At 43.1% G+C, this 13,569-nt stretch overlaps 2 protein-coding genes across 2 annotated transcripts in view; one reads left to right on the top strand and one right to left on the bottom strand.

Moving 5' to 3' along the window:
* The window catches only part of LOC128297571 (serine/threonine-protein phosphatase rdgC), a 29,990-nt gene extending 18,466 nt beyond the window's left edge, over positions 1-11,524 (top strand). Inside the window, exons 7-11 of the mRNA XM_053033240.1 lie at positions 282-467; positions 547-799; positions 3,017-3,195; positions 4,163-4,775; positions 9,921-11,524. Of these exons, the coding sequence (XP_052889200.1) occupies positions 282-467; positions 547-799; positions 3,017-3,195; positions 4,163-4,775; positions 9,921-9,988 (1,299 nt within the window). The 3' untranslated portion in view covers positions 9,989-11,524. The remainder of the gene's footprint in view (positions 1-281; positions 468-546; positions 800-3,016; positions 3,196-4,162; positions 4,776-9,920) is intronic.
* Positions 11,525-12,067: 543 nt separating this feature from the next.
* On the bottom strand, positions 12,068-12,906 carry LOC128297584 (probable endochitinase). The gene is made up of 2 exons (XM_053033256.1): positions 12,856-12,906; positions 12,068-12,781 (listed from the first exon to the last, which is right to left on the bottom strand). The coding sequence occupies exons 1-2, from the start codon at positions 12,904-12,906 to the stop codon at positions 12,068-12,070; spliced, it is 765 nt and encodes a 254-aa protein (XP_052889216.1).
* Positions 12,907-13,569: the final 663 nt, after the last annotated feature.

A 13,569-nucleotide genomic window follows, 5' to 3' on the forward strand; every position in this document is an offset into this window, starting at 1 on the left:
TGGCCAACCGACGTGTCGAGCACATGGGTTGCAGTAGTGCGAGTGTGCTAATTCCACTTCTGTGCAAGCGTATCCTCTTCTTGGTGGCCTACCCACTGCTCATTATGCTCGATTTAATCAACTCAGTGGCGCTATTGAGGAAGAAAATATCTTGATTATGATTGTTCAATCGATGTGGTACGCTAGAATGGTCGAGCTTAGCGATTCGTTTACCGATTACGGCCAGGGTTTGTTTTGCAAGCGTGTCCTGTATGTGTTTGTGCTCTTCCCACACGGTACAGGTGTTCGATATTTTGTGGAGCGATCCGCAGCATACCGAGGGCTGCCGGCCGAACTCGTTGCGAGGTGCCGGTACGTACTTCGGACCGGACGTAACTAGCAAGTTCCTACAGCGCTACAAGCTACAGTATCTCGTCCGTTCGCACGAATGCAAACCGGACGGGCACGAGATAATGCACGGCGGGAAGGTAAGGCGATCAATCGGTGCTTTAGATCAAATGGTTGGTTGGTTGATTAATTTCGTGTGTAAAATCTTATCTTCCGCAGGTCATTACCATCTTTTCCGCCTCGAACTACTACGAAATCGGTTCGAACAAGGGTGCGTATCTGAAGTTGGATCCACAGCTAGACACACACTTTGTGATGTACACGGCGGCCGCCTCTAAAACGAGGAAACTCACATTCCGGCAGCGTGTCGGGCTGGTGGAAAGCTCAGCGCTACGAGAATTGGCAGCTAAGCTGCGCGAACGACGAATAGAGCTGGAGCGGGAGTTCAAATCGCGTGATGCGGAAAATAAGGGTAAGTGTGTGTGAGTGTGGACGTCTGTAATCAGTGCATCAATGGCACGGTGGAGAGGAAAAATGGAAAACCGTTTTCCGTTAGCGGAACGGATGAGGGGCCAAAACTGTCAGTGGCAGTACATGGATTGCCGCATTATCGTGTAAAGCCACAAGTTTATGGCAGATATTGGACGGATTCGAGATCCGACACACCATTCGACCGTTAGTTCCCATTCCCCGTCACGGTGGTTAGACCATCCTCTGATGTCGATGTCAGTTTTTGGAAAGATGAAGAAATAGTATAACCGTTTTTTTTTTACTACGAGACTGAGGCTCATCTAGATGCTCCGTTAGTGGCGCTGATATTGTCCAGCAAGACCGCATGCCAACGCTGGTGGCTTTTTGCAGTCAGCCAGTGATATTTTTCGCCAAGGTTTTGTGATTGTGTTGTGTGCGTTAGAGTGCGCTGTTTAGCTGGTGGAGAATGGGAACAATGTCCGAACATCTATTGGCGAAGAAAAGATTACCTAAACGACAGGACGTGACATGGTTCAGGACGGGATTGAAAAGATTTATCGCGCCGTGGGTTTGTTTTCTCTCTTGCTGCTTACAAACCATGGTTTAGTCGATGTTGTTGCCGTATGTGTTCTTAGATTGGCGCCCAGAAGCTCCCCCTAGAGTTACTTTTCTGTGTTTCTGTTTTGCGAGAATAAGAAGCTGATCGAAAAATTGATGATTCTGGGACTACGATTCCAGATGTACACTGCCAACGTACGGTCATGAAAGGAAACGTTGGGAATTTATGATTGTCGATAAAATGTCATTTTCAACCATCTTGAACCGGATTGGTAAGGAATCGCAAGCTTCTCGTTGCGATCGAGCGAACCGACTGAGTAGACGCGAAAAAGCTACAAAGGATGCAATATTCGTCTTTTGTTGGGTTCTTCTTTTGGAGTAGGTGTCCCTGGTACGTCAAAATACCTCCAACAGGAAGCTGCCATCATATAAATCTGTCCAAAAGTTGGGACGTGGGGCAACCGAAAATCCCCCTCTGCCAGCGAGATGAATAATGTGGATGGGAAAATAAAACATAATCCCTCCCGGTGGCAGTTGGGTCGTTGGACACTCGATTGTACGTCCCGGTAATCTACACCTGACCGTTTCGGGTTCAGGACTCTCGGAACCCTTGAAAAGTAAGGGTGCGAAAGGCCAAAAAAAAGAAGCGAAAAGAAACCAGAAGATCCATTCTTTTACCTCCTTGGGAGTGCTACTGTTGGGGGTTTTGCTTAATTCGGCAGAAATTTTATGACTTTCGCCGGAAATTGCTACCGTCGTGACATTGCGAGTGTCCTGTGCCGTACGGTTACAGGCCATAGTGGAGTTCTTGTACTGAATACTTTCGCACTAGCATTGAAGCTCGTTGGCTTTGCACGGTCATTACCAACTTTTTGCTCTTTAGCACTTTATATCGTTGCGGGTGAAAGAACTAGAACAAGTAGTGAAACCCTTCTGCAGGCCCGTTATTGCTCAACGTTGCATTCGTACAGCAGCAACGACAAAGTATCGTCAAGGAACTGAACCGTTTTCAGTGGGTCATAAAATTTCCATCAACCCACGGCCCGCCACGAGTGGGTTTCATCATGCATCAAACGGTCCGAAAGATATACGGACAGCGAAAGTTTTAACCTTTAAAAAAGGTTGCTTGGCGTTTTTATTCTCTCGCCCATAAAGGACTGCATTTTTACAAAAGTGCGTCGATCTACACTTAACACTCACGTATAAAGCTTTGGCTGAGCTTTGGCTCCTCATTACGCTTGTCTTACTGTTGTCAATAGAAATGAAACGTTAAGGCGAGAAATAGATACACGTTTTTTTATAACTTTTTCAACCTGCTGAAGGTAAGAAACTATAGCGCAACTATGAGAAAGAGCTTTTTGGGATCTTATTGCGTATCGGATAGTTCCATGGAAACAACAACATTGTTAGTGCGATTTATTTTTATCTTGCTATATTGAAGGATGTTTCAATGCATAGAGACTGCCTCAACTGGCGACAAAAGAGAAAGGGCTCGGGACGTTGCTTTTATCTAACCGATGCTCTGTTAATGATACCATTAAAAAGGACACCTGCCATCGGCGACCATTCATCTTTGATCGCGTTATGTTGTTATTTTTTGTTTGTTGCTTGCTTCCCGTTTTATTCACGTTTCACTCGCTGTATAATCGTTGCTGTGCAGGTTTACTACCGCTAGCCAAGTGGTGTGAGGCCTTGGAGAGTGCCACCAACCTGGGATTGCCGTGGCGAATGCTGAAGGATAAGCTGGCACCAGCCGATAATCCCACTGCCAGTACGGTCGCTACCATCACGGAAGTCAGCTACCGGAAGACGCTGCATCTCCTCGACACGGACTCTTTCGTAAGTATAAAAAGGAAAGGGAGGACCACCCGGACTCCACGGTTTAAAGGTCACCGTTTAAAGATTTGACTTGTTTCTTGTGACGCTGCTAGTGATGTTGCTAGCGGAACAACCCTGCTGCTTGATAAGAACTTTGACGAATGCCTTGGAGGCAATTCTCGGTGGATAATTTCATCATTCGAACGATGATGTTGCGCTTTCCGTCGGAAAGGGTTGTTTGCCCCGTAGATGAACCGCACATTTTGCCTCATATTTTGACAACAACCGAAAGCCGTTTGATGTCATCTGTAACCGAGTTGCTTCCGTCAATCATGGACACAGTGGTGGTTGTTGACTTTAATGGCGAAATCCAGCTAGGTCGAATGAAAATGGAAAAAATGGTTTTCCACAATTCCGCTACTCTATCAAACACTTGACGTAATCGCATTCCCTAAAACGTGCTCTACATTTTCATGCAAATCAGATACAGGTTGCTGTTGACATTATGATCCTGAGACATTGCTGTATTATTGCTGCGATGAAGGATAGTCCTCAATTTTGCTTGCGCCAGTAGCGATCGAATTACTTTATCGTAGCTATTCATCAAAAGTCACTTCCAGCGATGGGTAGGAAGAAGCAAATTGCTAGCTCTATTACAAGTGCTTCAAGTAGAATATAGCTATCGACAGTCAATGCCGGTAGCGTTTTATTTGTGTGTATGTTTTGCTATTTCTGCCGTTCGTAAAACATCCGTGTCCATATGCCATACCGCTGACATGATAATCTTGCTCGAGAAGTAAACAAGTCGATCTAACGTAATAGCTATCGGGTTCCGTTTGCAAATGACAGCATGCCGCCTGCGAGCGATTGCCAAGATAAACAAACGACGCCAAATAGCGATTTAATTTGGTTGCATTCCTTAAAGTACAGCTTTGGCCTTCCAGTGTTTCACTTCCTGTGCATGTGTTTTTCGGTTCCTTACGTCCAGAAATCGGCCCAGAACGGTACAGCCTCGGTTGCGGAATCGCTTTACAAGAACAAGAGCAGCCTGGAAGCCATCTTTCGCATCCTGGACAAGGACAACTCGGGCCAGATCTCGCTGGAAGAGTTCGGTGAGGCGTGCGAGCTGCTGCGACGGCACTTTCCCCACAACACCCACGAGCAGCTGCTCGACATGTGTCGCATGATGGACATCAACAAGGACGGACTGGTTGATTTGAACGAATTCCTGGAAACGTTCCGGCTGTGCGAAAATGCTAAGGAGCAGCTGCTGATGAGCCTGGAGGAGCAGGCTAATGCGGAAAGCAATGGCAACGGTGCGGGCAACGTGGAGGAGGTCATCCACCTGACGTCCCAAGCGGTGGCAGCAGCCACCCAGCCCGGTGAGCTTCCGGACCGGAATGGGAACTGTGCATCAAAGGCTGTGGATCACGTCAAGTCGGACGGACGCCGGCGAAGTAAGAAGCGCGCCAGTGGCAAAAGAAGCGATGGACAGCAGAATGGAGTGCCGGAAGCGGACGAGGACTCGGACGACTACGAGGACTACGAGGCGGACGAGCAGGCGGAAGAGACCAAGGAGCGGAGCGTCGGAGCAGTGAACGGTACGGTTATAAACTCATCCAACACTGCCGCAGTCGCTAATAGCACCGCCAACGGTGATACTCACAAGGACACCATCGTCACCTAAAAACGGGGACTGCTTATGAGTGTTTCTTTTCCTACTTCTATGTGTGTGTGTGTGTGATTCCGATCTCCAAAATACCTCCCTGTTGCTGTGTTTCTATCGCTCTCTTCCTATCTTCTAACACTGTTTGTACATTTTGCCGTGTAACGGAGCACGGTCCAACTCCAAAGTAGAAAAGGGCTTCATGCGGCGATCAGCGGGATCGGAAGCTACTAAGAGGAGACGATTTCCCGCACTCAAATCCAACCTACCGGGACCGGTCGCCCATCGTTGCACTATATTTTGTATTTATCAACGTGTTATGATCGAGGTTACAACGTGAAGATGCAACTTTTACTGATGGTTTGTTTTGATACTAAGCGCACTATTCTCACTCAATGTTTTGATGAAGATTTTGCTAAGATATGCTTCTCGGTAGGTAAGTTGATCTTTTCTACATTCAGCACCCCCTCCGTTCATTGCAAACAGCTCCAACACGACCTGATCCTAGTATCTGACTAAGAACTATGTTGAAGGTTTATTAGGCTTTAAAGTTGCAGTCAGTTGTGGCAGTTTTACACTCTCGGAAAAGGATGTCTTAATATCTCTCCTTATAAACCGGTTGAAAGGAACAGTGAAAATCTAACTCTTCTGCATCGATGAATATTGCAAGGGTTTTTTGAAAAATACATCAAATTCTAAATCAAAGTTGATCAAAGTTTTTACTTGGCGGTGACGTTTTTGGAAATAGGCTACCAGTAACTATGGCAACTCACTAGGAACAACTCCTAGGAAACAACGTACTCGTCACGTTGTGGTTTAGCAATATATAATACGTGAATTGTATGGATTCATTCTTATGATACAATTCAATCAGCATTTTCTCTTGATATTTGTAGCTATTCGCCCTTTATTTTTCTTTAAGCCCATCATATTTTGAATAGATTTCATTCTTCGACTTTGATGTGTAACGAAACGTCAATCACTGTCATCGTCATGAAGGAAGAGTGCAAAATGATGTTGAATGTAGTTTTGGCCTCACTGTTACTGAGCTGAGTATATTTTACACATCCTCAATCACAACGCCCAATCCAACAGCAAAAAGAGCGATCCAGGAGGTGTGGGACTCGTAATTCTTTAATATGATTTTGAAAGAATAATTTACCACATACTCCGAGCCAAAAATGAGCTACACACTGTTCCGATATATTCAGTACCTTCTTAAGAAGACGGTTTCTTTTCAAAAACAAACCGGCGACGACCGGCGCGAGAAGCAATATGCTTAAAACGCTACACCAAATGCAAACACCTCAGGCTAAACGACAAACAATCGAGCATTTTCCGGCGCGCTTCCATTACGCTCGAAGTAATTAACCACACAGGTAGCAAAGCATGCTCGTAATGGCGTATGCTTTGTGCAGCCCATCACTCAACGCGAGCGTGCGTGCGTGTTCGCTGTCTCCAATAAAGGGCAGGAAAGCGAATAATTGCGATTAGCCATCTTATCCTTCTGGTGGCACACGGCAGTGGAAAGACAAAGACCTACTTAACTCACCCACACATTTAGATGCAAGCTTTTTTTCCGCTTCATTTCCGTCTGTAATCAACTGGATAAATGGCACTCTTTCCGGTTTTCCTAGCGCCGGCCTTGATGTGGGTTCGCTGCTTGGCGTAGGTGAGCGGTTATTCATCAACGAGTGGGTGCATGTGTATTTTTATACATTTCCCGGGCCCGGTATTCCAAATGTACTTTGTTAGTTTCACTTGTGATTGTGGTAAGTGAACAAATGTTCAGCCGGTTTCGTGCTTTGTGCAGCTGATTAGCAGGTGATAGACAACAGAACACGAAAGCATTATTGGCATGGAACAGGTTGGCGTCTCGACAGTTAGTGTTAAATGACTCCAATTATCGTTCATCCATAATTACTCACATGCACCGCTAAGAGCTAATGTGTTCATTTCTCATTTTCATCAGAGAAACGACATGTGGAGGAAATGCGGGAAAAAATGAGGAAAGCTTTAAAGTAACGAAAATTGGATTTTTTTGCATTAATTAAGCTGTACGAGCTCATGGGAGCCGGGCGTTGAAGATGTTCTTTTCGTGCACAATAGAATTAACATTCTTTTTTTTTAACTACCAACTGCCACCATGCTTAATGTGCACTTTAGCTTCCAGCACACTCTGTTCCACCAGCTGTTCTTCTTAACGTCATTAATGTCAATAATGTGTCACTTTGCTTGCCCGAGTGTGGTTCTTTGTGTGTGTGTGTTTGTCCATAGAAAAGCCACTCGCTGCCATCTTTCATATCGCCAGTGGAGTTCAACAATGGAGTGAAGTAAAAAAAAATGAGACGAGGTTCCACCACAACCTGACTTTGATTCTTGTGCTTTATTATGTCTCATTCCATTTTCACTGCTTCGATTCTTCGGTTGTCCTGGATCAATGTTGTGCGCCAGCATTTTCATAGGGGCCATTAGATGAAGATTTTATGAGAGAAAAGCATGAACGATGCCATCACACTTCGTTAACTTATCGCGCAACCTGCATGCGTTTGCCTGGTGCGTTGATTTTCCAATGTGACCGGTTAGTGTTGAGTGGTATATTTTGTGTCAAATTTCTTCACCACGACTTCTGCCCATTTATGCTGGTGTTGAAATAAGGTCCCCGACTCCGATTTTAGTTTATTGGATCGTGTTTGAGCTTTAATTCGATTAGAACGCACAATGGCAAGCTCTTGTTGGTGAAAATTTCCCCCAAGGGCTTTTGGGAGGAAATGTCAAGATGTAAGATTTTGTGAAGGTTGAAGGTTCTGAGAAGATCTTTGGTACAGTATTAGTTCACGGGCTACAGTTTTCGACAATGAGTTATCATGGGCAAATAAATGAACGACAAACAGCTACTTTTTAACTACTACTGACCTGGTATTCCGCTAGTACCTAGCTGCTGAAAAGGACTAGGCGTCTCCATGAAGTTTAGCTAAAAGCAATGAATATTTATTGTACTCTGAGGTTTCTGCATGGTTTGGTTTTTTTGTTGTGATAGCTTTATTGATTTATAAGTAGGTTTAAAGTAATAGTGAAATATTGTTTTACTCACACCAGTTTTATGAACTCCAATAAAAAAGATGCGATTCCCGCTGAGATAATCCCTCTCCATTAATGTACCGTATCGCCAATTGGCAATATCGGTTGCGCATGTTACAGCCATTCTGAAACTCCTAGAATGATGCAACTCTTCGCTTGAAATACTTTTGTTTTACATAAAGTTGATTACGATGTCATTGGTTCCTTTTTCTCGTGCACTTTTTCCCGGTGTCTAAGATCAAAGCTCACACAATCGCAACGCGTGCGAAATGTGATTTGTCTGAAGCCACGTGCCGGTGTGCATGGCAAAACTTTTCCTCCAAAGCTGGTAATTTTGTGACTTTTCATCGTTTTTTCCACTTCTCGAAAGCAAACAGGAAGTAAAGTTTTGTGAAAGTGATCGAAAAATAGCAAACTGAGCCGAGAGAGAGCGTATTGGAAGTGAGGGACAGCGAGTAAAGTGGATAAAAAGCAGGATAAAGTGAAGGAATAATTTGGTTGAAATGGTTTGATTTTTTTCTTTCCTGAATTTCGAATGCGAAGAATGTGGGGCACTTGTGTGAACATAAAAAAAATGAAATGACATGAGGTGAATGTAAAATATGCAAACACTCATTCGTTCTCATCCGCAAACAGTCATCTGGTTGGATGTGGTGGGTGGATTGAATTGACGATGATTTTTCCACTCAAATCCACACCGTTATTGAAAGGAACAGACTTTTCCGGGGTACGTTCATTGCACACAGTTATAGAACAAGTTCTTGGAAATATTTTCGTTTAGATAGAACTGGAAGCAGTGAATATGTCTCTTAATTTTAATTATGTTATACTCTCTATTTAACATCTCGTGGCTGATGTGCTACTATGCATGAGAATTTAGCTTTAATTTTTTTATTGAGCCCGCTAATCAAGACATTGCGGACATTAATCTAATGAACGTCTACTGTCAACCCTGACATTTACGAGCTTTGAGTTTTTCTGTTTCGATGACGACTTTAAAGCGAAAGTAATCCCATTGAAAGCACCATAACGACTTCAAGTTCAAGGTTTGCCCATATAAAAGAGATTAAGACGTACCAAGCTTAAAAAAAAAGTTTTGGTAAAAAAGGCATTCAAACAACAATGGTAAAGTTTTTAATCTGTTTGCCGCTCGGTGTTTGAATGTAAAAAAATGAATAATTGTTTAACATCAGAACAGAGCGAAAAAAGAGAAAGATACAGCGAGAGAAGCAATATCATCATATCGCATTCCAAATCATAAATGGAAAATTTGAAATAGATTGTGGGCGGCTTGTCAGGAGAAAACAGTTTGGTACCATTACCGAAAGCATGTTTCACTTTTAGTTGAATTTAGTGTTTAAAATAGGCAGTGAGGTTATTTTGCACGCTTTAAACAAACGTACAAGAAGGATTTATTATATTTCCTTTTTTCCTTGAAATAACAACACATTTGTACATCGAATGATTCAATTCAACCATCCAAACATTTTAACGACTTCGCATGAATGATTCTCGTTTGTGTGGTAAGCCTTCTTCCAGGACACGTGGTAAACTTTATGCGCTTGCATTTTTGCATCACTTTTCTAGCTGTGCGCTCTTGAAACACATTCTCCTTCCCATTCTGCACGGTAAAGTATGCAAACCATCGTGTTTAAGCTTCATTGCAGCTGGAATTCTGAATGGTACCGCTACCGGTAAGCTACTTACGAATCAGCTTTCTTTCAGCTGAAATGTTTCCTTCTGATACAAGAAAAATCCTTGCTTACCTTACCGCTTGCTTACCTTACAGGCTTCTTGAGAGTGTGCTGAATGCTTCTCGTACATTTCAAAATATCGTCCCGGAAGCGGAGTGACATTGCAAAATATGAGTGTGCGTTTTTAAAATAAAACTTCTTTTTATCTTTTACCAATATAACATTCGTTCTTTGGATGTTTTGAACCGCCCCCGTGTGGTGGGTTGGTTTCTCGATGTTTATGACAACGACTGCAATGATTGCAGAGAATTCTCCCAAAGGTCAGCGCTGGGCGGAAGAGGTACGACCAAGGCCAAGGATAGCTTTTGCGTAGGTGGTATGCAATGTGGGTAGGGCGATCGAAACCCGGCGAAGGAACATGTCGGGGGTTGCGTGCGGGAAGCGGTTAGGTATTTTATAGAATTTTAAAACGGACAAAAACCAATACAGACATGATGCGAACCATTTGGGAACAATGATTACACCGATTCTTAGATGTTATCGATCCTATACACGTTTAAATGTTACTAAACTATGCCACAAATCAGTCAGTGTGAAATGGAAAAGAAACGCTAGCAAAGAAGAGAGAGAAAAGAAAAACAGAAGCAAAGTATAACAAAATGACAACCTGAAACAGTGGGAAGTAGGATTAGTGAAGCAGAAAAAAGGTTTTACCGAAAGCATACGCTAGGCATAGCTAAGCAACATATTAAAATTGATTACTAAACGATAAAATTTAAAACCGAAAGCAACCCACTCAACCGAAACTCGACGGTTTCCTGGTGTTAGTAGCAACCAAAACTAAATACGCAATACGTGTCACGTACCGCGAGGAAAGAAATGTTAGAAATTAAATAATTTATCAAACAAACAAATGAATAGGCCAAAAACGAAAGGTAAATTAAACTATGATTAAATCAAGTAGAAGAAAACCAACGGAGCAAACCAATTAGAAGCAACCCAAACATAAACTTACTAAATAGCAAACGACAAGCACATTAACCATCCACTGCACGGAATTCCCTTTTTCGATCTTCATATTCATGATAGTTGGTCTAGCTTCGCCTAGCATACTAGCGTACTAGTTGTTATACAAGAATTAAGGTACAGGTGTACCAGTTTAGCTAAATCGCTATTTGCCGTACTCATACATTATAAAAGACGAATATAGCTGTTTTATATCGAATCGACATTATATTATAGTATTGCTAATCCCAATGATATGGCGTTAGGGTTAGGGGTGAGATGCGAAAAAAAAAAACATATGACAAAGTGGAATAAGAAGGAAAGCTGAAGAGGAAGGTAAAGAAATGTGTAAAACGAATTACTAAAGCCATAAACTATTTTTATCAGCATACATTAAGTGCATAACGAAGGTTAAACACGAAGAGTTAACCAAATGTTGCGAAATATCATCCTCAAGAATGCCAAAGACGTTACCAACTTTTCTAGCATGATGAAACAACAAAAATGATCAAATCATTTGAAGCTTTATCGAACGTAAACCCAACACAGCAACTTAACTAAACACAACAGCATTCAATAAAAACAAAATCTCGAATAGAATGCTTAGCAGGCGTGTTTTAGGTTTGATTATGTTTTGTTTCGATCTTTAAATGTCGGTTTAGTTGATTACCTCGATAGTACTAACGATGAGTATTGCAGGTGTGCGTAAAGTTTTGTTACTCGTATGCTTTAACGTAAATATAGCAAAAGGTTCTCTTTTTTACGATACCCTTTCATTGAAATGAAAACTGTGTTAAGCATTGCTTATCGTCGGTATAAGCATAAGAACAAAGACTCGTGGTGCGAAACGGGACAGTGATTGATAGTGTAATAAAATACTGATTTTTCTTCGTTCTTGGTTCAATCGGTGTTTGAAACATGGAGATTGAAAGAAAATTTTCACGGAGATCATCAATACGCTAAGGTTTGTACGCAAATAAAATCGAAGATAACGTTACAAAAGGAATTATTGTCTTGTAAATAGCATACTTTGAAGTACATGAGGCTTATGCTGCTTTGAGATGATGTCACTGAAGTACAGCTGCTTAACGGCTGGCGTGAATCATATGTGAAGCTCTACTTTGAGTCGCCCACTTCTTTACACAGCTGCGGCGTATTAGTCATACTCACGAAAAAGGTATCTTTCAGAACATATTTGAACAAATATTTCTTTCACTACAGCATATTTCTTGACGACGAGGTTCATTTCTTTATGGTTTGTATTCGATTTATCAAATTTTGTTGTTGTTGTTTATGCATAACAAATAGTAGAATCTTTATTTCGTTCTCATTTTACAATAATAACAAAACACCGACCGGTTGTATGTAGATTTGTTCCCCACATTTTAATACCAACATCCTTAGCGGGCAATATCTAAAGGCTGACATACTAAAGAGGCACTATCATTTAGCACATGACGTTCTGCACCCAGTTGCAGATCTTGCTCACATCGTCGAAGGCAGTTCCAATCGGGCATTTAGTGTAGCGCAGCATAGTGGTGCCAATGCAGTTCACATACTCCGTGCAGTCGGACGGATTGCGAATCTTCGCTCCGAGAGGCTTTCCGCGGCACAGCATCTGCAGACTGTTCAGGTTGCTTGGGGGCTGCGGTAGGATCGGGAGGGACGGCGGAAGAATCGGGACGGATGGTGGCACGATCGGCAGTGATGGCGGCACGATTGGTTGCGGGGGCAGCATCGGTGGGTTCGGTTGGGCAACGGTTCCGCAAACGGCCACTTCACGCTCAGCGCACAGCTTACGACGAGCATCGAACATAGTGCCGGACGGACATTGGAAGTTGATGGCACCAGTAACCGAGCACTGGTAGAAGCGGCTACAGTCGGCAGTGTTAGACAGCAGAGTCGCCACGGGCTGATTAATACAAGCCGTAACGGTATGCTCGATACGCGATGGTTGCGCCTTTAGGGAGGAGGTCAGAATGTTGTTCGGGAGATTGCCGGGCTCGCAGCGCACCTTGTTCGTCGAGTCACAGGCCAACGTGCGCGGGTTAAACAGGGTATTGTCCGGACAGGTGAAGAGAATGGTGCGTCCCGTACGGCACATGAAGAACTGCTTGCAGTTCATCGGGTTTGGCACCAACTCGCCGGTGTTCTTGCAGAGCTAGAACAGTAAAAAAGGTACTCCGAGTTAAGGTCATGATTAACTTAGCCAACCGTTTTCAGCATCTAGCTTACCTGGGCGCTCGCAGCGGCAATCAAAGCCGCGAAAATAAGGAAGCGTTGCATTGTGTTTTACTCCTCCAGCACTGTTACGTATGATGCTCAGCCGTTTTAAAACAATATATATATAGCGAAAAACGGACTTTTTTTGACGTATTCTAGCATTTGCGAGATTTTTTTTTATAGCACGCACATCAAACTGATAAGGTATCTCACCATTCCGTCCGGACTATCAGCTGTTCCGATGGCAGGTGTACATGCATTCTGTCGTGTACAATATCTACAATAGAATGCGTAGATAAGTAAGCTTCCTGAAATGGCTGTTACAGATTTGACATACGATCGCATCATGTTCATTAGTTCCACAATAACACATGCGGATGTCTACCAAGGGCATGCTATCGATCATTTCCATCGAAGAAACAGAAGTACACATGCTGATAAGTTGTGATGCGTAACGTTGTAGATATCTGGAAATCCTGTGATAGCTGCAACAACAAAGAATATGAGCGGCAGAGGGAAACTCCCGAGCACAGCAATCATTCGTTTAGCAGGGCATGTTTGAAATTGCAACGATCTAAACTAGACCGTATCTTATGGAAGGAATTCAGTAACAACTGTTTGAAGGGCAAGCTTGAACAGATTTAAACGTTGCTTTGTTGTTGGGAATTTTAAAAAACCTGCAAACTCTCTTTGCCTGCAATCAGCTTGCAGACAAGTTGAACGAGA

The sequence above is a fragment of the Anopheles moucheti genome, chromosome 2, assembly GCF_943734755.1.
Source record: "Anopheles moucheti chromosome 2, idAnoMoucSN_F20_07, whole genome shotgun sequence".
Taxonomy (NCBI): domain Eukaryota; kingdom Metazoa; phylum Arthropoda; class Insecta; order Diptera; family Culicidae; genus Anopheles; species Anopheles moucheti.